Source organism: Scyliorhinus canicula, chromosome 11, assembly GCF_902713615.1.
Source record: "Scyliorhinus canicula chromosome 11, sScyCan1.1, whole genome shotgun sequence".
Classification (NCBI taxonomy): Eukaryota; Metazoa; Chordata; class Chondrichthyes; order Carcharhiniformes; family Scyliorhinidae; genus Scyliorhinus; species Scyliorhinus canicula.
Window position 1 is genome coordinate 49,393,593 of NC_052156.1, and position 26,390 is coordinate 49,419,982.

At 45.6% G+C, this 26,390-nt stretch overlaps 1 protein-coding gene across 1 annotated transcript in view; it reads right to left on the bottom strand.

Annotated features, from left to right (window-relative positions):
* Positions 1–26,390, bottom strand: part of LOC119973755 (cadherin-related family member 3-like) — a 109,683-nt gene that overhangs the window by 81,761 nt on the left and 1,532 nt on the right. Inside the window, exons 2-4 of the mRNA XM_038812180.1 lie at positions 25,311–25,513; positions 6,421–6,586; positions 3,268–3,359 (exon numbers count right to left, since the gene is read on the bottom strand). Coding sequence (XP_038668108.1) covers positions 3,268–3,359; positions 6,421–6,586; positions 25,311–25,513 — 461 coding nt within the window. The remainder of the gene's footprint in view (positions 1–3,267; positions 3,360–6,420; positions 6,587–25,310; positions 25,514–26,390) is intronic.

Genomic DNA, 26,390 nt, shown 5'->3' on the forward strand with positions numbered 1-26,390 from the left:
GTAAGGTTAGGAAACTAAAACAAATTTAGGAGCACAACGGTGGCATGAGAGTTCACAACATTCCTATAATGTTCATAAATATAAGTAGAATCGCATCTATTTCACATCTCCTCTTGTGTATGCCTCCTTTTTATGATGAGCTGCCTTGCTGTTGATCAGGTGTGATACCGTGTTCCTTCCCCTCACTTATCGTAGATATCACTACTAATAATAATAATCACTTATTGTCACAAGTAGGCTTCAACGAAATTACTCTGAAAAGCCCCTAGTCACCACATTCCGGCGCCTGTTCGGGGAAGCCGGTACGGGAATTGAACCTGCGCTACTAGCCTTGTTCTGCTGTACAGCAGGCTTAGCTGTTTAGCCCACTGTGCCAAACCATATCACCAAAGTGCGTTTCCCTTTTCCAGAGCATTCTCAACATCAGTGATGCCTCGGCTTTAGTGTTCAGTATGCTGTTGGAACGAAGCTCATTCACATGCTCGGTAGGGTCATGTCATGTTTTTTAGCGTTGTGAATTACATTGGTCTAACTGGGTGCCACCACGCCCTCTTGATCCAACATGGAGGGAGGAGATGATTCCGTCAAGTAATCCTCCTAAAGAGCTGCAAACGTATAGTGGGAAACGTGGCCTGCTATTGGCCTGGACTGCTTTTACAATGACAGAAAACTGATTTTCCGATCTCACAATATTTGCAGCTTCCTCCTGCCCCGTGGCCCACAGTGGGTGGAGCCAGAAAAGCCAGCCCATTGATGGAATATGTCATTTTAACACTATCAAGATAATGAATACATCAATACATTTCTTGGTGCATCTCTTCCACATGGTTGGCAAGCACTACTTGCAAGAGGGGAAATGAGGAACCAATTGAAGTGGGAGGAAAGAGGAGAGGAGGGGATAACGGATGAGCACTTATATTTCAAAAATAATTGACACGCTTAATTGAAAGAGCAATAATCTGCAACATTCCTCTTTGTTAAGAAAACATTAGAGTATTCAGAGGAACCAGGGGCTGGTTTATGCTCACAGGGCTAATCGCTGGCTTTTAAAGCAGACCAAGCAGGCCAGCAGCACGGTTCAATTCCCGTACCAGCCGTCCCAGACAGGCGCCGGAATGTGGCGACTAGGGGCTTTTCACAGTAACTTCATTGAAGCCTACTCGTGACAATAAGCGATTTTCATTTCATTTCATTTTCATGTCCCGCCTTTTACCTGGAACATTGTGCTGTACATTAAACAGGATTCAGAATGCGACATATGCCATCCAGAACTTTGTATAATTTAGATGGAATTAGAAAGAAAAGTGGGAGATGAGTAATAAGGAAGAAATGTGGATCTAGGAATTGGAGATGATTAGGAGGGAAGGGGAAGAAGAGAGGAGAGGGGCAACAAGGGAGTAGACATTACGGGAGAGGGAAGGAGTATAGAGGAGATGACCAGAGAAGAGGCACAGGGATGAAAATGAGGGTGGAAGAGAGGATCATGGGAAACATGGGAAAATTAAACATTCTCTGGGAGGGGTTCAGCACAAATGTTAAGTGCAGAGATATTTCCATGGTATGTCGCCATTTCTCAGCAGTGGGTAGGGTCTTCATTCCTGTCTCAGTAGCTGGGCTATCAGTGCTGGTCTCATTCTTCAATGGAGGGAGGGAGTTTGGCATTAGTTGCGAGGAATGTGTGCTGTCCTTTCCACATGGGGCCTTGGTCCTTCAAGGGGAGGGGGGGGGGGTTGAGGTAGATTAACATTTAGCCTGGGGGTGAGGAATGGGATGGGGTGTGGGGGGGAGGGGGGTGGTCAGCATTCTTCTTTCAATATGAGGGCAGCATCTGACTTCAGTTTTGTATCTGGTTTTCATTTCCTGCTATTTTTTGTGTTTTCATGTCCCCAGTTGCTCTTTCCCAGAGTTGGCTAAAACATTGTCACTTCTGGACCTGCATTTGTCTTTTCTCCTGCTAGAAAGGTGCGGAAGAAGTTTGCTTCTGAGTAGAGTTTGATCAGGATTACTTTTTCATTCCTGTCAATCAGTTATTTTTCGCAAACCTTCACTTGCATGCTCTATTTTTACACATACACTTTACAGGACTGTATTTCTATGGTTCATATTAACCATGGTTGCAGTTGACAACCAGTGCCTTTTACCTTGTGTGCAAACCTCATTCCCAACTTATATTATGTTTTTGTCTGAAATCTTTTGTTTCTTAAATAACTTATATATTTTTTCCTGTTGCTTCAATCCAAAAGTGAGTTGGTATTTATTCCTATTGGCAGCACTGAGGTAATGTTATGTTACAGCACCATCTACAGAGGCAGTACCTCCAGAACCTTGAGACCAGCTGCCATTTTACTATTTACTGGAAAACTTGCTTTGAAACAATTACAGTTTGGTCAAAATCTAAAAAGTGACTTCCATAAACATCACAATCTAATGTAGGATGAAATACTCAACATTTCTTTGCAAATTTGCTCTTGCAATTAGATATTTTGCCTGCAAGTGCTGTACTAGGTTGCATTATTATCCGAGTCATAGCTCTTTTAAAATAAACTATCTTGTCTCCATACTAATGTTACTTGGTCAGCTGCCTAATTTTAAAAATATTAAGGATTATCTAAGCTGCAAATGGCCTTTTAAACTTTTGTGTCTAATTCGGGACGAGAGGAGCAATTGATAAAATAAAGGGCTGTTGTTTGCCTTTGTTGGTTGGATTGAAAGTGAGATATTGGGCACTCAATTTGGCTTGAATCAAGCCTGGTCAGTTGTCCAGAAAATCTTCTCTTTCTGCTCACTGCTCAATGTAACGGGCCCACAAGGAGCGGCACAGTGGCTAGCACTGCTGCCTCAGGGCGCTGAGGATCTGAGTTCGATCCTGACCCCAGGTCACTGTCCGTGTGGAGATTGCACATTGTGTGGACCTCACCCCCACAACCCAAAAGATGTGCAGGTTAGGTGGATTGGCCACGGTAAATTGCCCCATAATTGAAAAACAATAGAATTAGGTACTCTAATTATTTTTTAAAATAGGTTCATAGCACAAAACTACTCTGAGCGTGGCAATAATTTAGCAGTCCCACTCACACAGACCACAGGAATAGCTGAGGTGCAAATGTAACACTGGTGCAACAGGAACTTCTATGGTTGAAGTTAAAGCACGATGACATGGATCTGCAAGTATTTGATACTGACATTTAACTTGGGAAAGTTCTTCAGTGCTAGCAACCATTTCCTTGATAAGAAAGGCATTTCTTCATGATCAGTATGATGACTTACCTTTAACACATCATTTTTGTCTGGATCCTTTGCCGCAACTTTATATATTACAGTATTGACAGCAGTGTTTTCTGCAATATAAACTTCAGCATCTGCAAAATAGATTAAGTTTCAAAGCTCAGAAACACACAGGCCCCTATTTTTAATAACAAGGGGACGACATCTTTGGTCCAACAAAATCATAAATAGGTTCTTTACAAATTATGTTTATACTTCTCGTGAGTCTCTTTGACAGTCTCTTTGACTGTCAGTTATGGTTCTCTATTCTGCAAAAAGTAATTGGAAATTAGCCTGTGAGATATTGAAAGGCAAATGCTTAACATACTAGTGTCCGATTCTTTTGTCTGCCATTTCCATTTACATTAAACATGTTAATACTTCCATTAAAATAATGGGCAAAGGAATTTGGTATGAAGGCTGAAGCATTGAATAGGGTGAGTTGATCAATATCCAGATTCTGTTGCTGCACTGACAACTGTTTAATGTGGTGTTACCTGTAATTTACTACTTTGGTCTCAAAATGTATCTCTCATTTCATATAAATGATGTTATGTAATATTTATATAACAGTCTGAGATCAAATTGTTTATTTTTTTTCCCATTCCTCATTTGCCCTAACAGGTATTAGTCTCTGGCTGAGCTGATGAGTGGGTGAACTGCCGTCAATGCCAGTTTGTAAAATGTTGCTAGGAGACACACAAAAGCCACCTGATGTAAATCACTGTCCTATGTGGGTGTTACATGGCTTCCACTTGATAATTTGCCTAATAACCTGACTGAGATACTTATATCTATCTTCATGCTTTTCCAATAGGAATTTTACAGAGTTAATATTTTGCAAATTTATGATGATGGTGTAAAGCTTTGATAAGTGGAAGCTTGGTCTCCAGTTATCAGGTACTGTTACGGCCCACTCTCACTCTCTAGACCGCATTTCCACTGAGTAAATACCCTACTCAAAGATCAAAGTCCAACAATTACTCCCTTACATGTGTGTTCAGGTATTTTGGGTGAAATCTTTTACACGGCTCATTTAATTTTTGTTTTCTTTAGTTAATATAAATGAAGAGTGCAGCAAATCCACTGCATGTAAATTCATCTTAGCTTCATGAGGCTTCTTGAGCCAGTTCTATTGGCTTTGTCTCTGTTTTGGCAAAATGATAAATAGCTGATTTTGTTGGTGTTACCTTTAGGTAAGGGTATTAAGGGATCTCGAGCAAAGTTGTGATGTGATGAAATGGAGCAACAAGCTTGAGGGGATAAATGACCTAAGCCGGTTGTGGGAACTCATTCAAATGTGAGACAGTTGTGAAGATCTAACTGAATATTATTTTTAATCTGTTTCAATTCTGAATTAGCATTTCCTTCAAACAGTTGGTGTGTGTGTGTATTTAGAGTGCAGACATTGTCTAAACTACAGTTCTGCTCGCACACATAAAAGTATTCTGGAGGCAGTGATACTGTCACTGGACTGGTAATCCAGAAACCCAGGGGACACGGCTTCATATCCCACCACAGCAGGTGATGGAATTTAAACTTAATAAAATATCTGGGATTAAGAGTCTAATGATGACCATGAAACAATTGTCATAAAATCCCAATTGGTTTACTATTGTCCTTTAGGGAAGGAAATCTGCCGTCCTTACCTGGTCTGGCCTACGTGTGACTCCAGGCCCACAGCAATGTGGTTGACTCTTAACTGCCCCCTCAAGGGTGACTAGGGATGGACAATAAATGCTGGCACAGCCCGCGATGCCCACATCTCACGAACAAATAAAAAAACAATTCTTAAAGGTCATTAAAAATGAAAAGTGTAAAGAATGACTTATGACTTCACTGCAATTAGCAAATACAGTAAATATAGAATCTCAGACAGACCTGCTCAATCAATCTTTTCACAAATCATTCTGGAAGAAGCAGAGATGGATTCTCTCAATGATCTGCCCGTTGAACTCTCCTGGCAACTACTATTATTACCACAAATCTTAGGAATGGAACATTTGAAATGGCTAGTGAATTAAGCAGAGCTGGAATGGAAACACTGGTCCTTTGACTCAAATTAAGAAAACTTAACAGTAATGTTAGGTTTTTTTAATAGCATGGAGTCTAAGGATTAATGTACATCAATAGCGAGTAGAACACTTATTGTTCCCAATTATAATTTTGGGTTGATATATCAATTAAGTTCTTACAACAAAATATCTGGTCTGAATTTGAGAAAAGAAATCTTGCATCTATGGTACACGTCATTAATATGACAAAGGCATTGCAAGGAATTATGGCGTGAGTCATTTATGTCATTACTAACACAACATCATGATTTCCTGGGGCTTGCACATTGCTTCACAGAGACCCCTGCCAAAAAAGTTGAACAACTAATTATCATAACTCCATCCCTTTAAAATCAAATGGCAAGATTGAATTTACTGAAATAACATCTCTGTAATCAGCACACCACTTAGACCATTAAAGAATTGGCCCTGAATTCAATCACTCAGCATGTTGCCTGAGGGTTAAACTTGTTTTAGGAACTTAATTGGAATCTTAAACCTCAGTAGGGCAATAAAATACGCATTTTGACAGCCAGACATGATCTGGTTTTCTGCCAACTAAGATCATTTTATGGTACTATTTATTGAATTTGTGTGCTAATGTGGCTTGCTGGATTGCAACCGGTAAGGAAATATAGCTAGGGATTGCACAGAGTTCAGGATATAACCCTCTACAGATGAGTTCCTTCTTAATGTGATTTATATATTTATACAAACTCATCAATCAAATTAATCCAGCCTGACTGTTTGATTCGTACAGACCTGCAACTCATCCTCATGTTATCAGATCAGAGGCATTGTTCCTAAACGCATCCCTGTTAAATAACCTGCAGTTCCATTCGATGTCAGACCATGATATCTTTGAATGCGTATTAGACAGTAGCCATTTCATTCCTGATCAGTCACTGTGCTGCATTTTAACTACTCGTGGTGTAATTTCGCCATTGGAGTTTTGGGCTCCTCAATTCCATTTAACCTGTGTGCTCCTCACTGACACCACCATAGCAGTGAATTGCAAACCATTGTTCCATATACCTTTTTAAACTGGTGGCCTTTGTTGGTTGGATTGATTTGGCAGAAATACGTAGATGTAAATGTATACCTTGTTTAGCTAAAGTTCCCAGAAAGATGGGCGGCTCATTTACATCGAGGATCCTTATTATGATGGTCTGGGAAGCAGAGCTACCTTTCTGATCTTGCACAAGCAGTTGAAGTGAGTAGCGTGGAGTGCTTTCAAAATCCAACTTCGGACTGTTGGTCGTTACTAGCTATGTAAAAGTAAAAGCACAGCAGTGAAAGTAAATCAGTACATAAAGCTGCAGGTTTTCACTCTGCCCCATCTCTGCACACCCAACCCAGGATCGAAAATCCAGGCCACATTGTCAGTTTGCCTACTCTCTGACCCTCAATCCCAATTCCTTCGTTCGCTGACCCTCAGGCCAGAATAGTTTCATCCCAGATCGGATGGGAACGGAGGCGTGACAGCAAACAAATTGGCTGCTGCTCGTTGCCACCAGAAATCGTGGCTCTGTTCCCACCCTCTGCCATTATAAACGGGCTGAAAACAGTTCCACTCCTGTTACCATGCTCAATACATTTTGCAGTGGGCTCATTAAGAGCAGGGTCCAGCAGCTGTCAGATTTTACAACAGCTGCATGGAAGTGGGAAATATTTTAAAGGGTATATAACGTATTAAGCCCTTTTGATTGCTTTTATGCTTTCCAGTTTAGACATCTGCTAAGATTAGCAGTTTTGAGGTTAAATTGTTTATTTGGGTATTTATGGGCTCGGGTATGTGTTTTCTAGCTTTTATGTGACTTGTAAGTTCACATGTTTATAAAGTGGATAATAAATGAGGGTAAGTGAAGGATGGGGAGTGGAGGGTGAATGAGGAGATTTTGATGGTTGAGGGATAGGTAGGGTGAGTGGATCTGAGTGAATGAGAGGAGCTTGGAAAACAGGTGTACATTTTGACAGTCTTCGGAAATATTTTTCAGAATTTAAAAAAATAATTTCAATACATTCCTTCCAGACACAGCTCAAAGCTTTCCGTACATCCACATAAAGATCCAGGCTGATGTATATGGGAATGAAGGGCCTTTTAACCTGCCTGCTCCAGAATTGGCCTACCTCAACTCCCACCTTGGATCTGCCTAATTGGGTGACAGTCCTGCTTCCAGACCAGTCTGTAAAATTGCACAGCCCAGCAGTCTAGGGACCCCAGCAGGAAAGTGAACCAGGTTCAATCCTGACTCCCATTTCTTACCTCCGAGAGGAAAGCCGGGCTCTCAGTCTCAGCTTAGTGACTCTCAGTGTTAACCTACGTATTCTGTGATGCCCAATATAAATTCCATCATTATCTGAGCACCAAGAAAGGATTGTAACTTTTCAAAGTTGGCAAGGGTCAGGTAGTGCACAGAAAACCCAGCGGTCAGGGTTTCCCCCACACCCTGTAGGTTTAATCCACATTGTCCATCTGACAACACCGACAGCAACCCGCACCACCACCCCCCCAACCCCCACACCCCCCGACCCCCCCCCCCCCCCCCCCCCCCCCCACCCCCCACACCCCCAACCCAACCACCAGGAATAAGCATATTAGATAGGCTTGGCATCCGATAAACCAGGTAATGCTGATGAAGAGGCAAAGTGAGCAGGTAGGTCTGAGCGCCATCCTGGGGTTAAATACTTATATTCTTTTGTGTTAATTCTTTGATTTTTAAGTTATGTTATTTCCCTCACTATAAAAGGAAGAGTCAAGCAGTTTATTTGGATTTTGGTGATACTAATATACCACCTAAGGTAAATACAATACCATTGGGAAACTGAATAAATATCATGTAATTACATTTCCTACAATACATTAAACCAGAGTTCACCAGACACAAAATCCTGGATATCAGACTGAGGTTAAGAAAGCAAGAGGCTGGCTGAGAGTAAACAGATTGAGAACGAGACTGAGAGGGAACAGACTCAAAACCAAACTGAGAGTGAACAGACTGAGCACCAGACGGAAACTGTTCAGAGTGAGAACGAGACTGAGTGAAAGGACTGAGAACCAGGCCAGATTAGAACATAGAACGTAGAACAGTACAACACAGTACAAGCCCTTCAGCCCACGATGTTGTGCCGACCATTTATCTTTATCAAAGATCAACCTAACCTACACCCCTTCAATTTACTGCTATCCATGTGCCTGTCTAAGAGTCGCTTAAATATCCCTAATGACTCTGGCTCCACCACCTCTGCTGGCAGTGCATTCCACGCACCCACCACTCTCTGTGTAAAGAACCTACCTCTGACATCTCCACTATACCTTCCTCCAATCACCTTAAAACTATGTCCCCCAGGGCAGCACGGTGGCCTAGTGGTTAGCACAACCGCCTCACGGCGCTGAGGTCCCAGGTTCGATCCCGGCTCTGGGTCACTGTCCGTGTGGAGTTTGCATATTCTCCCTGTGTCTGCGTGGGTTTCGCCCCCACAACCCAAAAATGTGCAGAGTAGGTGGATTGGCCACGCTAAATTGCCCCTTAATAGAAAAAATTATTGGGTAATCTAAATTAAAAAAAAAAAAACTATGTCCCCCTCGTGACAGCCATTTCCACCCTGGGGAAAACTCTCTGACTATCCACTCTATCCATGCCTCTCATCAGCCCTAGCTCCCTTAGCCTTTCTTCATAAGACATGCCCTCCAGTCCAGGCAGAATCCTAGTAAATCTCCTCTGCACCCTCTCCAAAGCATCCACATGTTTCCTATAATGAGGCGACCAGTACTGGACACAATATTCCAAGTGTGGGCTAATCAGGATTTTATAAAGCTGCAGCAAAACCAAGTGGCTCTTAAACTCAATCCCCCTGTTAATGAAAGCCAACACACCATACACCTTCTGAACAACCCTATCAACCTGGGTGGCAACTTTGAGGGATCTATGTACGTGGACCCCAAGATCCCTCTGTTCCTCCATAGTTCCAAGAATCCTGCCTTTAACCCTGTATTCAGCATTTAAATTTGACTTTCTAAAATGAATCACTTCACATTCATCTAGGTTGAATTCCACCTGCCACCTGCCACTTTTCAGCCCAGCTTTGCTTCCTGTCAATGTCCTGTTGTAACCTGCAACAGCCCTCAACACTATCTACAACTCACCCAGCCTTCGTGTCATCGGCAAACTTACTAACCCACCCTTCCACTTCCTCATCCAAGGCATTTATAAAAACCACAAAGAACAGAGGTCCCAGAACAGATCCCTGTGGGTCACCACTGGTCACTGACCTCCAGGCGGAATACTTTCCATCCACTACCATTCGCTGTCTTCTTTCGGCCATCCAATTCTGTATCCAGACAGCCAAATTTCCCTGTATCCCATTCCCCCTGACTTTTTGAATGAGCCTACCATGGGGAACCTTATCAAATGCCTTACTGAAATCCATTTGCACCACATCCACTGCCCAACCTTCATCAATGTGTCTTGTCACATCCTCAGAGAATTCAATAAGGCTTGTGGGGCATAACCTGTCCCTCACAAAGCCATGCTGACTAGCTTTAATCAAACTCTGTTTTTCTAAATAATCATAAATCCTATCCCTCAGAATACTTTCCAGCATTTTGCTCACCACAGACGCAAGACTAACTGGTCTGTAATTCCCAGGGATTTCCCTATTCCCTTTATTGAACAGAGGAACAACATTCGCCTCCCTCCAATCATCTGGTACTACTCCAGTGGAGAGTCAGGACACAAAGATCATCGCCAATGGTGCAGCATTCTCCTCCCTCGCTTCCCATAGTAACCTTGGGTATATCACATCTGGCCCAGGTGACTTATTTATCCTGATGCTTTTCAAAATTTCCAGCACATCCTCTTTCTTAATATCAACCTGTTCGAGCTTATTAACCTGCTTCACACTGTTCTCACGAGCAACAAGGTCCCTCTCTCTAGTGAATACTGAAGCAAAATATTCATTTCGGGCCTCACCAACCTCCTCAGACTCTAGGCACAAGTTCCCTCCACTATCCCTGATTTGCCCTACTCTCACTCTGATCATCCTCTTATTTCTCACATAAGTGCAGAACGCCTTGGGATTTTCCCTAATCCTTTCCACCACGGTTTTTTCATGCCCCTTTTAGCTCGCCTAAATCCATTTTTGAGTTCCTTCCTGACTACCCCGCAGCCCTCTAGAGCCGTATCAGGTCCTTGCTTCCTTAACCTTATGTAAGCTTCCTTCTTCTCTTGTCATCCAAGGCTCCTTCACCTTACCATTCCTTCCTCGACTCAGTGGGACAAAACTACCCAGCACTCGCAGCAAGTGCTCCTTAAACAGCCCCCATATTATTGTTGTGCATTTCCCTGAGAACATCTGTTCCTAATTTATGCTCTTCAGCTCCTGTCTAATAGCAGCATAATTTCCCCTCCCCCAATTAAACACCTTCCAATACTGTCTGTTTCTATCCCTCTCCATTACTATGGTAAAGGTCAAGGAGTTGTGGTCACTGTCACCAAAATGCTCTTCCACCGAGACATCTGACACCTGGCCTGGTTCGTTGCCAAGCATCAAATCCAATATGGCCTCCCCCCTAGTCAGCCTGTCTACATATTGAGTCAAAAATCCTTCCTGGACACACCTGACAAAATCTGCTCCATCCAAACTGTGGTGAATGAGATTCACACGGTATTATAATCTGTATATATATATATCACTATTGTACGTGCAGTCGCACTACCTGACCACCAGGGGGAGTAGCTCTGGGAGTACTCGAGAGTTTGTACTGGGCTTCTCCCTTGGCTCCGCCCAGGACTCCTCCCCCTGGAGCTGCTGTATAAAGATCCGTGCCACAGGGTCAGCCAACCAGTTCACCGAAAGTTCAACGGCTAACAGGCTGGCTCTTTTGTAAGTATATTAAAACCGCTATTCTAATCCTACAAGCACATGTCAGTAGAATTGTTGGTTCCAACAATTTAATATACTTATGAAACAGTCGAAGTAAATCATGGAAGCAGCCCTCACGCCTAGAACTCGACCCGCAGGATGCGAGGCTAAGGAAATTTTTTCCCACTGGCTGAGATGTTTTAAGGCCTACCTGGCAGAAGCCAGCACCGCCGGAACAATGGAGGAACAAAAACTCAGCCTACTGCACGCGAGGGTAAGCCACAGAATCTCCACATAGCTAAACCATGCCGGTTCTTACACCGCAGCGCTGGCGATATTGGACAAAATGTACGTTAGGCCCATTAACGAGGTTTATGCACGCCACGTGTTTACGACTCGCCGTCAGTGGCCTACAGAAACGCTAGCCGTGTTTGTACGGGAACTGAACAATCTTTCCAATGACTGTAATTATCAAGCCGTTACCGCGGCTGAACATAGGGAGCTTGCTGTGCGGGACGTTTTCGTAGCGGGCCTTAGGTCTAACTATGTGCGCCAAAGACTGCTAGAAAAGAGGGCCCAGGAATTAGATACTACTGTGGAGTCTTCTACCACTATGGAAGTCTCCTTCTGCAGCCTCACGTCATTTCCCGCGGACCCCGCGACCTCATCGTGGACCCCCGACCAACAATCCCCCCAGGCCTGTGCCGCACGGCCCCCCAGCTACCGCGCTGCCAAAGCCAGTTACTCTGCTGCCCCAGCCAGCTACTCAGCTGCTCCAGCCAGCTACTCAGCTGCCCCAGCCTGCCATTTCTGTGGCCAAAGCCAGCACCCGCGGCAGCACTGCCCAGCCCGATCCGCGACCTGCAGCAGCTGCGGGAAGAAAGGCCACTATGCCAGAGTGTGCCTCGCGAAAAGGGCCCCAGTATCTAACTCCCCAGTAGAGAGAACAAATCATTCCCAACACAAGCGGGCCCGCGGGGCCCGAAACGCTGCAGCCTATGCCCCGACTCCGCCCTCTCCCGCCACGTGCGATCCATGGGGGCCGCCATCTTGGCAAACCCCCACCATGCGGCCGGCCACGTGCGACTCATGGGAGCCGCCATCTTCCTCGCCGCTCACCACGTGCGATCCACAGGCCCTATCTGCATCGGCATGCTCAGAAAGCTCATCTGAAGACTACGACTTCCCCGGGCTCCCATCACGCAGCCTGCAACACAGCGCAGCGATCCTGCATCAAGCTCGCCAGAACGTACCGGCATCTACTCGACTGGACACCCACTCGGAAGACTACGACTTTCCCGGGCACTCATCACGCGGCCTGCAACTCAACGCGGTCACCCTAGATCAATCCCGCCCCAAGCACCTACGAGGTTTGATGGCAGAGGTCCAGATCAACGGGTACAGCACGCCATGCCTCTTTGACTCCGGGAGCACCGAGAGCTTTATACACCCAGAGCTGGTAAGACGTTGTTCGCTTCCTATTTTTCCTGTGAGCCAAACTATCGCCCTCGCTTCGGGCTCCCACTCAGTCCAAATCCAAGGACGCACCGTTGCTACGCTCACAATTCGAGGCGCTAGTTAGTCAAAATTTAAACTTTATGTCCTGCCTGACCTCTGCGCGCCACTCTTATTAGGCCTGGGTTTCCAGTGCAACCTCAAGAGCCTCACCCTCAGCTTCGGCGGGCCCCTGTCCCCACTCACTATCTGCAGCCTAGCCACACTGCGCATCGCCCCCCCCCTCCTCTCTTCGCCAATCTCACTCCAGATTGCAAACCATTAGCTACTCGCAGCAGGCGATACAGCCTACAGGATAGGGTCTTTATCCGATCGGAGGTCCGACGGCTGCTCAGTGAGGGGATCATAGAGGCCAGTAATAGTCCCTGGAGAGCTCAGGTGGTGGTCGTCAAGACCGGGGAAAAATTTTGCATGGCCGTCGACTATAGCCAGACCATAAATCGCTTTACGCTCCTAGACGCGTATCCCCTCCCCAGAATTGCAGACATGGTTAATCAGATCGCCCAATATCGGCTATTTTCCACGGTGGATCTGAAGTCTGCATACCACCAGCTCCCAATCCGCCCGGAGGACTGCCACTACATGGCATTCGAGGCCGATGACCGCCTCTTCCATTTCCTCCGCGTCCCTTTCGGCGTCACTAACGGGGTTTCGGTGTTCCAACGAGCAATGGACCGAATGGTAGACCAGTACGGGCTGCGGGCCACGTTTCCGTATCTGGATAATGTTACCATCTGCGGCTATGACCAGCAGGACCACGACGCCAACCTCCACCGTTTTCTCCAGACGGCTCAGAAATTAAACCTCACTTATAACAAGGAGAAATGCGTTTTCCGCACAAACAGACTGGCCATCCTCGGCTACGTCATGGAGAATGGAGTCCTGGGCCCAGACCAGGACCGTATGGAAGGAGGAGGAGGATGGACGAGGAACTCCCCCTCCCTCATTGCCCCAAGGCCCTCAAACGGTGCTTGGGGTTCTTTTCATACTACGCCCAGTGGGTCCCCCAATATGCGGACAAAGCCAGCCCACTCTTTAAGGCCACACGATTTCCCCTGTCTGCTGAGGCGCGCCAGGCCTTCAGCTGCATCAAGGAGGACATCGCCAAAGCAGCCATGCGGGCGGTGGATGAATCCACTCCCTTTCAGGTTGAGAGCGATGCCTCAGAGGTAGCTCTAGCAGCCACTTTAAATCAGGCAGGGAGGCCCGTTGCATTTTTCTCCTGTACCCTATCCGCTTCAGAACTCCGACACTCTTCTGTCGAGAAGGAAGCGCAAACCATCGTGTAGGCTGTTCATCACTGGAGGCACTACCTCGCAGGTAGGAGGTTCACCCTCATCACCGACCAACGATCAGTTGCCTTTATGTTTGATAACTCGCAAAGGGGCAAAATAAAAAATGTTAAAATCCTTCGGTGGAGGATCGAACTCCCCACCTATAGTTATGATATTAAATATCGACCGGGGAAGCTCAACGAGCCCTCAGATGCCCTATCCCGTGGGACATGCGCCAGCGCGCAGATCAGCCGTCTGAAAGCCATCCACGTGGACCTCTGCCATCCAGGGGTCACCCGGCTCGCCCACTACATCAGAGCCCGAAACCTGCCTGTGGTGATCACAAGTTAACTAGATGCAATACAACTGAGCAAACACTAGAGGGAGCACGGGAGAGCCATATAAATAGACCAGGACAGGAAGTGAGGACACACTTCACAGAAGGCAGAACTTGTAGCAGGACAGACACACCAGCTAGTAGCACTTGAGGTAGCCGTAGGTAACGCTCTGAAGAGAGAACGAATTCACAATAAAGCATCTTCTCCACATTTGAGACTACGAGCTTTATTAAGACACGAGGAACAACACATGGTACCCAGGAGTGGCTTCAGACGCTTACTATAGGACAACTCAGTGGCAGACACAGAAAGAACAAAATGGCATGGAAATCTCCTACTGGACATTCGACTTGGGAAGACACCGCTGATGGGAGGACGTGCCTTGGATTCACACTTCAGCTGGACACGACTGGAAATGTAAAAAGTGTCTGGAAAGGGTTTAAACAATGGTTCGATATCGGTATCATAGCATATGATGCAGAAGCAGCCTCAGACGAAATTAAAATAGCAATTCTCATCGAAGGACATGAAGCTACGAAAGTTTATAATGGATTTAAATACTCAAAAGGTGAAGACAGAAACAGCTTACAAACGATACTAAACAAATTTGAAGAGTACTGTAAGGAATTTGCACAGCAAGGCATGCTCAGAGGCCAAACTGCACAGAGACTGAGTGATGCAAAGCTAAAAAAATCACGAAAAGAACAAGAAATCGCGAATGAAAAGTACAGATCAAAAAGAAGAAATAACATGAATTTTTCACAAAGCCAAAACGCTGAAATCCAGTCCAGATCGGAAAGAAAAGGTAACTTACAACTTTTAGGAAGAAAAAACGCTGAAATCCGCGATAAAATGGCGTCGGAGCACATTTTGCAGTCTCGGGCAAGCAAAAAACTACAAATTGCGTCTGCGCATGCGCCGGAACCGGAAGCCGCGCATGCGCAATTTAAAAAAGGTCGCGGTGCCGATCGTTATGCGCATGCGCAAGCCGCGCATGCGCAGCCTCAAAAAGTTTTGGTCGCGGATCGTTATGCGCATGCGCAAGCCGCGCATGCGCAATGGACACAAAACTGCACAGTGAAGGAGGAAGGCCGATTTGCGCGTGCGCAATTCATTCCTACGCGTGACGTCATGACGTCTGAGCATCCCGACCATGCCCACTTAAAAGGGAAATGCCCGAAAATTGAAAACAAGACACTTAAAGTGGTAAAAGCAAATTTTCTTGCCTCAGAACACAGAAAAACGCCTGAACTTAAACCAGCAGTTAAAAATAACTCGCACAACACCCTGAAAAAAGCAGTCTGCACCACCCAAAGTGAAGAGAACAAAAAGAATTCCGAAACAACAAAAGATGATTTGTTTTTCGAAGATTACCTCTCAGACATGGCTGAGTCAGTCGGATATGCTTATCACAGCATCAGCGACACGGTCGCAAAGTTCAACACGAATCAAGTCGTGGTAGAAGAATCCAACCAAGATGATTTGGTTTTCGAAGAATACTACTCAGACATAGCTGAGTCAGTCGGATATGCTAATCACAGCATCAGCGACAAGGTCGCAAAGTTCAACACGAATCAACTCGTGGTAGAAGAAGCCAACCAAGATGATTTGGGTTTCAAAGAATACTACTCAGAGATGGCTGAGTTATTTGGATATGCTGATCACAGCATCAGCGACACCGTTGCAAAGCTCAACACGAATCTACTCGTGGCAGATGAATCCAACACCATGATGCCATGGCAGCTCGTCGATACATTGGATGACAGCAATACCCAAGACGAAGACGACGCCACACAGAGAGCACAGAAAGACTCCACAGAGCGAGCGATGACAGGCTCCACAGTGCGAGTGATGAAAGACTCCAACAGGGATGCAAGCAAACACTCCCTGGCAAACACCATGCATGAACAAGACCATGAAGGTAAACCCGCTGTATCTGAGCAACCGCAAGCAGACTATGAAAGTCTACCAAGCTCACATGAACAAGAAGAAGACAACGTACATCTAACCACTGACACCATGCATGAACAAGACCATGAAGGTCAACCCGCCGTATCTGAGCAACCACAAGCAGACTATGAAAGTCTAACAAGCTCACATGAACAAGAAGAAGACAATGTACCTCTACCTACTGCATGCGAAAACAGTGACAAGGTGATCACACTCGACGTACAGGATCACAGCGAGACTGACAGTTCTCAGCTTGTCTGTACAGAAGCACAGAGCGAAAACAGTGACAAGGTGATCACACTCGACGTACAGGATCACAGCGAGACTGACAGTTCTCAGCTTGTCTGTACAGAAGCACAGAGTCGGGCCACCCAACAGTCCAGAGAGACAACGCTGAAAGAAAACATGCAGATTTTGACTCCAGAAGAGGAGCACCTGGAGTCCAGAGAGACCACGCCAAAAGAAACCATGCAGATTTTGACTTCAGAAGAGGAGCACCTGGAGTCCAGTGAGACAACATCAACAGAAATCATGAAGATTTTAACTCCAGAAGCGGAGAACCAAGAGTCCAGAGACACCACGTCAACTGAAATCATGCAGATTTTGACTCCAGAAGAGGAGCGCCAAGGGTCCACAGACACCACATCAATTGTAATCATGACGTTTTTGAATCCAGAAGAGGAGCGCCAAGAATCCAGAGACACCGCGTCAAATGAAATCGAGAAGAATTTGACTCCAGAAGAGGAGCACCAAGAAAGCAAAGATGAGGAATCAAATCCTCCACAAATGATTGATGTCACCAGCACCGATGCAACATCAGATCATTCGCACCACTCGCGAGACGAAATGCTCAATGACTCAAATTATCCACACGGGACACTCATAGAGTATAACAAGAAAAACAACAATAGCAAGAAGCACAGCAGAAACGAGAACAACAACAGCAAGAACAAAAGCAACATGAAGCGCGACAAGACAAACAACAAAGTCAGGCACAAAGATAGAGACAACGACAGAGACAGAAACAACAAGAACGGCAACGAAAACAACAAAGTCAGGAACAAAGATAGCGACAACACCAAAGACAGAAACGACAAGAACAGCAACAAGAACGGCAACGAAAACAACAAAGTCAGGAACAACGACGGCGACAACACCAAAGACAGAAACGACAAAAACAGCAACAAGTACGGCAACGAAAACAACAAAGACAGGAACGACAGAAACAACAGCAATGAAACAACGACTTGTACACAATGGTACAACTCGGCACATGAAGGACAATGCCACAGCACACTGCAAAAAGATAACAAGACTACACACATGTCATGGGATGACAACGAATCACACAAACTCACATCTGCTCCAGAACAAGCAAGCACACCAGCATCCAAGGCGGATGAGATAATAAATCAATACCACAAGCACAGAAAAAAGTCCATGCCAGTCAACATCAGTGATGTGACCATGCAAACACCTCGGGATGACGCATTGGGTACTTAAAATAACAAGGAACACCAACAACATTCACAACGGAGTTGCAATATCAATATCACCACGTCATCAACAACAAAAAGAAAAAAAAACTGAACAAATTCATCAAGTGTGGACTCATAAATGTTTTATTAAGATTGGACTCATAAATACATTGGCTTTGTAAAAAAATATGCAATAGCACCATCACTTGTATAGATACGCATATCATAAGTAACTGTTTTGTATAATTTTCTTTAACGATGTACAGACAATATGTAAAGAGAAAAAGGGGGATGTGGTGATCGTAGATTGACTAGATACAATACAATTGAGCAAACACTAGAGGGAGAGCTATAAATACACCGGGACAGGATGTACAATTTTCTTTAACGATGTACAGAAAATATGTAAAGAGAAAAAGGGGGATGTGGTGATCACAAGTTAACTAGATGCAATACAACTGAGCAAACACTAGAGGGAGCACGGGAGAGCCATATAAATAGACCAGGACAGGAAGTGAGGACACACTTCACAGAAGGCAGAACTTGTAGCAGGACAGACACACCAGCTAGTAGCACTTGAGGTAGCCGTAGGTAACGATCTGAAGAGAGAACGAATTCACAATGAAGCATCTTCTCCACATTTGAGACTACGAGCTTTATTAAGACACGAGGAACAACACACTGCCTTTCTCCAATTATGAGGTAAAAGCGGTCACCAGGGACTGCCCGATCTGTGCAGAGTGCAAACCGCACTTCTATAGACCAGACAGGGCCCACCTGGTCAAGGCTTCTAGGCCCTTTGAATGCCTTGCGATCGATTTCAAAGGGCCACTCCGCTCCACTACCACGGGGGTCTCACTGAGGACACCAGGCCCGGTTCTCCTGAGGAAGCACGTCAGGAGGCACAAAACTGACCCCCTTGTTGAAAAGGTGCGCCTCCACCATCCAACCCACAGTCCGCATTCGTGGAGTTCCCGGACGGTCGCCAGGACACAGTATCCCTTCGGGACCTGGCACCCGCTGGATCCAGCCCCCCCCCCCCACCCCCACTGAGGAACCCCTTACCCCATTCCCTATGCTGCTGCCCCCTCGCGCCCCCGATTCCGCAAGCTCGCCCCACCGGTTCCACGCGCCAGAACCAGTCCGCCCCCAGCGCCCCCAGTCTCCGTCGAGCCAGAGGTGTATGAAGTTTGGACGAGACCCGCCCCGGAGTCTGCCATCGTATCCCAGCTCTCAACACCCACCCAGCCACCGCAAGAGGCTGCAACCCCGGTGCTCCGCAATTCAAAACGAACAATTCGTCCACCGGACAGGCTAACTCTGTGAGCCACCACCCCCGCCGGACTCGATTTTTTCACAGGGGGTGAATGTGGTGAATGAGATTCACACGGTATTATAATCTGTATATATATGTATCAATATTGTAAGTGCAGTCGCACTACCTGACCACCAGGGGGAGTAGCTCTGGGAGTACGTGGGAGTTTGTACTGGGCTCGTCCCTTGGCTCCACCCAGGACTCCTCCCCCTGGAGCTGCTGTATAAAGATCCGTGCCACAGGGTCGGCCAGCCAGTTCACCGAAATTTCAACGGCTAACAGGCTGGCTCTGTTGTAAGTATATTAAAGCCGCTATTCTAATCCTACAAGCATGTGCCGTAGAATTGTTGGTTCCAACACAAACCATTTGCACTAAGGAGATTCCAGTCAATATTAGGGAAGTTGAAGTCACCCATGATAACAACTCTGTTACTGCTGCACCTTTCCAAGATCTGCCACCCAATCTGTTCCTCCATCTCTCTGCTGCTACTGGGGGGTCTATAGAAAACTCCCAATAAAGTGACTGCTCCTTTCTTGTTTCTGACTTCCACCCATACTGACTCAGTAGACAAACCCTCGACTACCTCCTTTTCTGCAGCTGTGGTGCACTCTCTAATTAACAGTCCCACTCCCCATCCTCTTTTACCTCCCTCCTATTCTTCTGAAAACATCTAAACCCCGGAACATTTAACAACCATTCCTGCCCCTGTGAAATCCATGTCTTATTCCGGACACTCCTTGCATTGAAACAGACACACTTTAACCCATTCTACTGAGTGAAAGTTTGCCATATCAACTGTCTATCCTTCCTCACAGACTCACTGCATAGATTGAGAGCTAAACTGAGAGCAAACAGACTGAGAACCAGATGTAGAGTGAGAAGTGTTAGACACACACTGAGAGCGAACAGACTGAGAACCAAACTGAGAGCGAACAGGGTGAGAACCAGACTGAGAGCGAACAGGGTGAGAACCAGACTGAGAGCGAACAGGGTGAGAACCAGACTGAGAGCGAACAGAGTGAGAACCAGACTGACAGCAAACAGAGTGAGAACCAGACTGAGAGAGAACAGAGTGAGAACCAGACTGAGAGCAAACAGGGTGAGAACCAGACTGAGAGCAAACAGAGTGAGAACCAGACTGAGAGAGAACAGAGTGAGAACCAGACTGAGAGCAAACAGAGTGAGAACCAGACTGAGAGAGAACAGAGTGAGAACCAGACTGAGAGTGATCAGAGTGAGAACCAGACTGAGAGTGATCAGATTGAGAACCAGACTGAGAGTGATCAGATTGAGAACCAGACTGAGAGTGATCAGAGTGAGAACCAGACTGAGAGCGAACAGAGTGAGAACCAGACTGAGAGCGAAAAGAGTGAGAACCAGACTGAGTGTGATCAGAGTGAGAACCAGACTGAGAGTGATCGGAGTGAGAGCCAAAGTGAGATAGAACAAATTGAGAACAAGGCTCAGAGCAAGCAGATTAAGAACCAGACTGAGAGCGAACAGAGTGGGAACCAGACTGAAAGTGATCATATTGAGAACCAGACTGAGAGTGATCAGAGTAAGAAACAGACTGAGAGTGATCAGAGTGAGAACCAGACTGAGAGTGATCAGATTGAGAACCAGACTGAGAGTGATCAGATTGAGAACCAGACTGAGAGTGATCAGAGTGAGAACCAGACTGAGAGTGATCAGAGTAAGAAACAGACTGAGAGTGATCAGATTGAGAACCAGACTGAGAGTGAACAGGGTGAGAACCAGACTGAGAGTGATCATATTGAGAACAGAGTGAGAGTAATCAGAGTGACAACAGAGTGAGTCTGATCAGAGTGAGAACCAGACTGAGAGTGATCAGATTGAGAACCAGACTGAGAGTGATCAGAGTGAGAACCAGACTGAGAGTGATCAGAGTGAGAACCAGACTGAGAGTGATCAGATTGAGAACCAGACTGAGAGTGATCAGATTGAGAACCAGACTGAGAGTGATCAGTTTGAGAACAGAGTGAGAGTGATCGGAGTGAGAACAGAGTGAGTGTGATCAGAGTGAGAACCAGACTAAGAGTGATCAGATTGAGAACCAGACTGAGAGTGATCAGAGTGAGAACCAGACTGAGAGTGATCAGATTGAGAACCAGACTGAGATAGAACAGAGTGAGAACCAGACTGAGAGAGAACAGAGTGAGAACCAGACTGAGAGTGATCAGAGTGAGAACCAGACTGAGAGCGATCAGAGTGAGAACCAGACTGAGAGGAAACAGAGTGAAAACCAGACTGAGAGTGATCAGAGTGAGAACCAGACTGAGAGTGATCAGATTGATAACCAGACTGAGAGCGATCAGAGTGAGAACCAGACTGAGAGCGATCAGAGTGAGAACCAGACTGAGAGTGATCAGATTGATAACCAGACTGAGAGCGATCAGAGTGAGAACCAGACTGAGAGCGATCAGGGTGAGAACCAGACTGAGAGTGATCAGATTGATAACCAGACTGAGAGTGACCAGATTGAGAACCAGACTGAGAGGAAACAGAGTGAAAACCAGACTGAGAGTGATCAGAGTGAGAACCAGACTGAGAGTGATCAGAGTGAGAACCAGACTGAGAGTGATCAGAGTGAGAACCAGACTGAGAATGATCAGAGTGAGAACCAGACTGAGAGTGAACAGAGTGGGAACCAGACTGAGAGTGATCATATTGAGAACAGAGTGAGAGTAATCAGAGTGACAACAGAGTGAGTGTGATCAGAGTGAGAACCAGACTGAGAGTGATCAGATTGAGAACCAGACTGAGAGTGATCAGATTGACAACCAGACTGAGAGTGAACAGGGTGAGAACCAGACTGAGATTGATCATATTGAGAACCAGACTGAGAGTGATCAGAGTGAGAACCAGACTGAGAGTGATCAGAGTGAGAACCAGACTGAGAGTGATCAGATTGAGAACCAGACTGAGAGCGATCAGAGTGAGAACCAGACTGAGAGTGATCAGATTGAGAACCAGACTGAGAGTGATCAGATTGACAACCAGACTGAGAGTGATCAGTTTGAGAACAGAGTGAGAGTGATCGGAGTGAGAACAGAGTGAGTGTGATCAGAGTGAGAACCAGACTGAGAGTGATCAGAGTGAGAACCAGACTGAGAGTGATCAGAGTGAGAACCAGACTGAGAGCGAACAGAGTGTGAACCAGACTGAGAGTGATCAGAGTGAGAACCAGACTGAGAGCGATCAGAGTGAGAACCAGACTGAGAGTGAACAGGGTGAGAACCAGACTGAGAGTGATCAGATTGAGAACAGAGTGAGAGTAATCAGATTGAGAACCAGACTGAGAGTGATCAGAGTGAGAACCAGACTGAGAGTGATCAGATTGAGAACCAGACTGAGAGTGATCAGAGTGAGAACCAGACTGGGAGTGATCAGAGTGAGAACCAGACTGAGAGTGATCAGATTGAGAACCAGAATGAGAGTGATCAGATTGAGAACCAGACTGAGAGTGATCAGATTGAGAACCAGACTGAGAGTGATCAGTTTGAGAACAGAGTGAGAGTGATCGGAGTGAGAACAGAGTGAGTGTGATCAGATTGAGAACCAGACTGAGAGGGAACAGAGTGAGAACCAGACTGAGAGCGAACAGACTGAGAACCAGACTGAGAGTGAACTGAGTGAGAACCAGACTGAGAGTGATCAGAGTGAGAACCAGACTGAGAGCGAACAGGGTGAGAACCAGACTGAGAGTGAACAGGGTGAGAACCAGACTGAGAGTGATCAGAGTGAGAACCAGACTGAGAGTGATCAGAGTGAGAACCAGACTGAGAGCGAACAGGGTGAGAACCAGACTGAGAGCGAACAGGGTGAGAACCAGACTGAGAGTGATCAGAGTGAGAACCAGACTGAGAGTGATCAGAGTGAGAACCAGACTGAGAGTGATCAGAGTGAGAACCAGACTGAGAGTGATCAGAGTGAGAACAGAGTGAGAGTAATCAGAGTGACAACAGAGTGAGTGTGATCAGAGTGAGAACCAGACTGAGAGTGATCAGATTGAGAACCAGACTGAGAGTGATCAGTTTGAGAACAGAGTGAGAGTGATCGGAGTGAGAACAGAGTGAGTGTGATCAGAGTGAGAACCAGACTGAGAGTGATCAGATTGAGAACCAGACTGAGAGGGAACAGAGTGAGAACTAGACTGAGAGCGAACAGACTGAGAACCAGACTGAGAGTGATCAGAGTGAGAACCAGACTGAGAGTGATCAGATTGAGAACCAGACTGAGAGGGAACAGAGTGAGAACCAGACTGAGAGCGAACAGACTGAGAACCAGACTGAGAGTGAACTCAGTGAGAACCAGACTGAGAGCGATCAGAGTGAGAACCAGACTGAGAGCGAACAGGGTGAGAACCAGACTGAGAGCGAACAGGGTGAGAACCAGACTGAGAGTGAACAGGGTGAGAACCAGACTGAGAGTGATCAGAGTGAGAACCAGACTGAGAGTGATCAGAGTGAGAACCAGACTGAGAGTGATCAGAGTGAGAACCAGACTGAGAGTGATCAGATTGAGAACCAGACTGAGAGTGATCAGATTGAGAACCAGACTGAGAGTGATCAGATTGAGAACCAGACTGAGAGTGATCAGTTTGAGAACAGCGTGAGAGTGATCGGAGTGAGAACAGAGTGAGTGTGATCAGAGTGAGAACCAGACTGAGAGTGATCAGATTGTGAACCAGACTGAGAGGGAACAGAGTGAGAACCAGACTGAGAGCGAACAGACTGAGAACCAGACTGAGAGTGATCAGAGTGAGAACCAGACTGAGAGTGATCAAAGTGAGAACCAGACTGAGAGTGATCAGAGTGAGAACCAGACTGAGAGTGATCAGAGTGAGAACCAGACTGAGAGTGATCAGAGTGAGGACCAGACTGAGAGTGATCAGAGTGAGAACCAGACTGAGAGCGAACAGGGTGAGAACCAGACTGAGAGCGATCAGAGTGAGAACCAGACTGAGAGTGATCAGAGTGAGAACCAGACTGAGAGTGATCAGAGTGATAACCAGACTGAGAGTGATCATATTGAGAACCAGACTGAGAGCGATCAGATTGAGAACCAGACTGAGAGCGATCAGAGTGAGAATCAAACTGAGAGCGATCAGATTGAGAACAGAGTGAGAGTAATCAGAGTGACAACAGAGTGAGTGTGATCAGAGTGAGAACCAGACTGAGAGTGACCAGATTGAGAACCAGACTGAGAGTGATCAGATTGAGAACCAGACTGAGAGTGATCAGAGTGAGAACCAGACTGAGAGTGATCAGATTGAGAACCAGACTGAGAGCGAACAGACTGAGAACCAGACTGAGAGTGATCAGATTGAGAACCAGACTGAGAGTGATCAGAGTGAGAACCAGACTGAGAGTGATCAGATTGAGAACCAGACTGAGAGTGATCAGATTGAGAACCAGACTGAGAGTGATCAGAGTGAGAACCAGACTGAGAGTGATCAGATTGAGAACCAGACTGAGAGCGAACAGACTGAGAACCAGACTGAGAGTGATCAGAGTGAGAACCAGACTGAGTGAACAGATTGAGAACCAGACTGAGAGTGATCAGTTTTAGAACAGAGTGAGAGTGATCGGAGTGAGAACAGAGTGAGTGTGATCAGAGTGAGAACCAGACTGAGAGTGATCAGATTGAGAACCAGACTGAGAGTGATCAGAGTGAGAACCAGACTGAGAGTGATCAGAGTGAGAACCAGACTGAGAGCTAGACTGAGAGTGTGTAACAGACTGAGATCCAGTCTGTGGTGAATAGATGGTAAATCCAGACGAAGAGTGAACAAACACAGATCTAGATTGAAAGTGTACAGACCGAGACTGATCAGACTGAGAACCAGACCGAGTGAACTGAGTGAGAATCAGACTGAGAACCAGACCAAGAGTGAATAGTGTTCCAGATGGAGAGTGAACCGAGTGAGAATCAGACTGAGAACGTGACTGAGATCCAAACTGAGAGTGAAAAAACTATGAAAATTAGATACACTATCGGTCTTTTAGTCTTTGTGCAAGGTATCTCTACTGAACTAAAAAAAACATTAAAACATAACTTAGTTTCTTCAAAATGCAGATTTCTCGGTATTTATAGTGTTGACCAGTTACTGAAAAGATACTGAACCGATTTTATGTATTTAAAATTTTGCTTGTTGAAGGCTACACAATTGATTCTGCATTCTTATAAGATAACCGACTCACAGCAAGTCTGCAAACTGTGTTCTAAAACTTACATCCCATGTATTTGTTACATTTGGAATTATATCAAATGGATATTTAGCAGGATCAGCATTAATGATTACTGGACCACCAACTAAGGTATCGCCTGCAGACACAGCAGCTGTAATTGTAGTGAGTAGATGATGGATTCCTGCATCTTCTGGAAGGTCAATATTTAATGGGTTCACACCAGAGATAGTTGGTGCACTGTGAATACCTGGATGGAGGAAACAGGTGGATAAGACAGGTTTCTAACTGGGTACAGTATTTAAGCAGTCCCATTTAAAGGAAAAGACACATTTTTCTCCTTTCACAGATTTCACGAACGTGGAATTAGGATTATTGTTCGTGTGGTGAATAAACACTCACATGGACAGATTTGGGTTGAGCCATCTCTTTCCATATTGTTGCTACCCACCCCCCAAACACCAACCTTAAAGGGAAAATCATAATCACATGGTCCATCAGCAAGTGTCAGGCGGTATATTTGGGTAACAATAAGTATATCTATTTTAAATAGGGAAGGTTGGATGAGGAGAAAGAACAGACAGATCTGGGTGTTAGGTTCAAAATATATAAATTGAAAGATCTATGTAGGTTATAGAAAAAGGTGAGTTTAAAATAAAGGTTGGATGAAATGGGTGAAGTTACAAAACATACACATATATACTTATTGTTAACCAATTGTACCACCTCTAACCTGCTTATATTGGAATTCTGTTGGACACTATTTTACTCATTCCACAATCTCTTCAATATACCCTTGATTTTCAGAATTATTCCCCGATTTAGCAACATCTGCAAACTTGGGCACCACATCCACTGGTCCTCATATCATTGATGTAAATAGTGAACATAACAGCGTCTGTGGGGCAATGTTAACCACTGAGAAATTTCTCTTAACATCTATTTTCATTTATGTCCCTTCAAATCAGTTTTTAATCCAATCCCTTCCCTTCTTATTCAGTAATCTCCTGTATGCAATGTACACAGGCCCACTGAAGTCCATATACACAATACCTTTTTGCATTTCCCTCATCTGTCACATCCCTCAACCCCACACTCAGTCTGGATTAAGTGGCCCATGTGTCTCA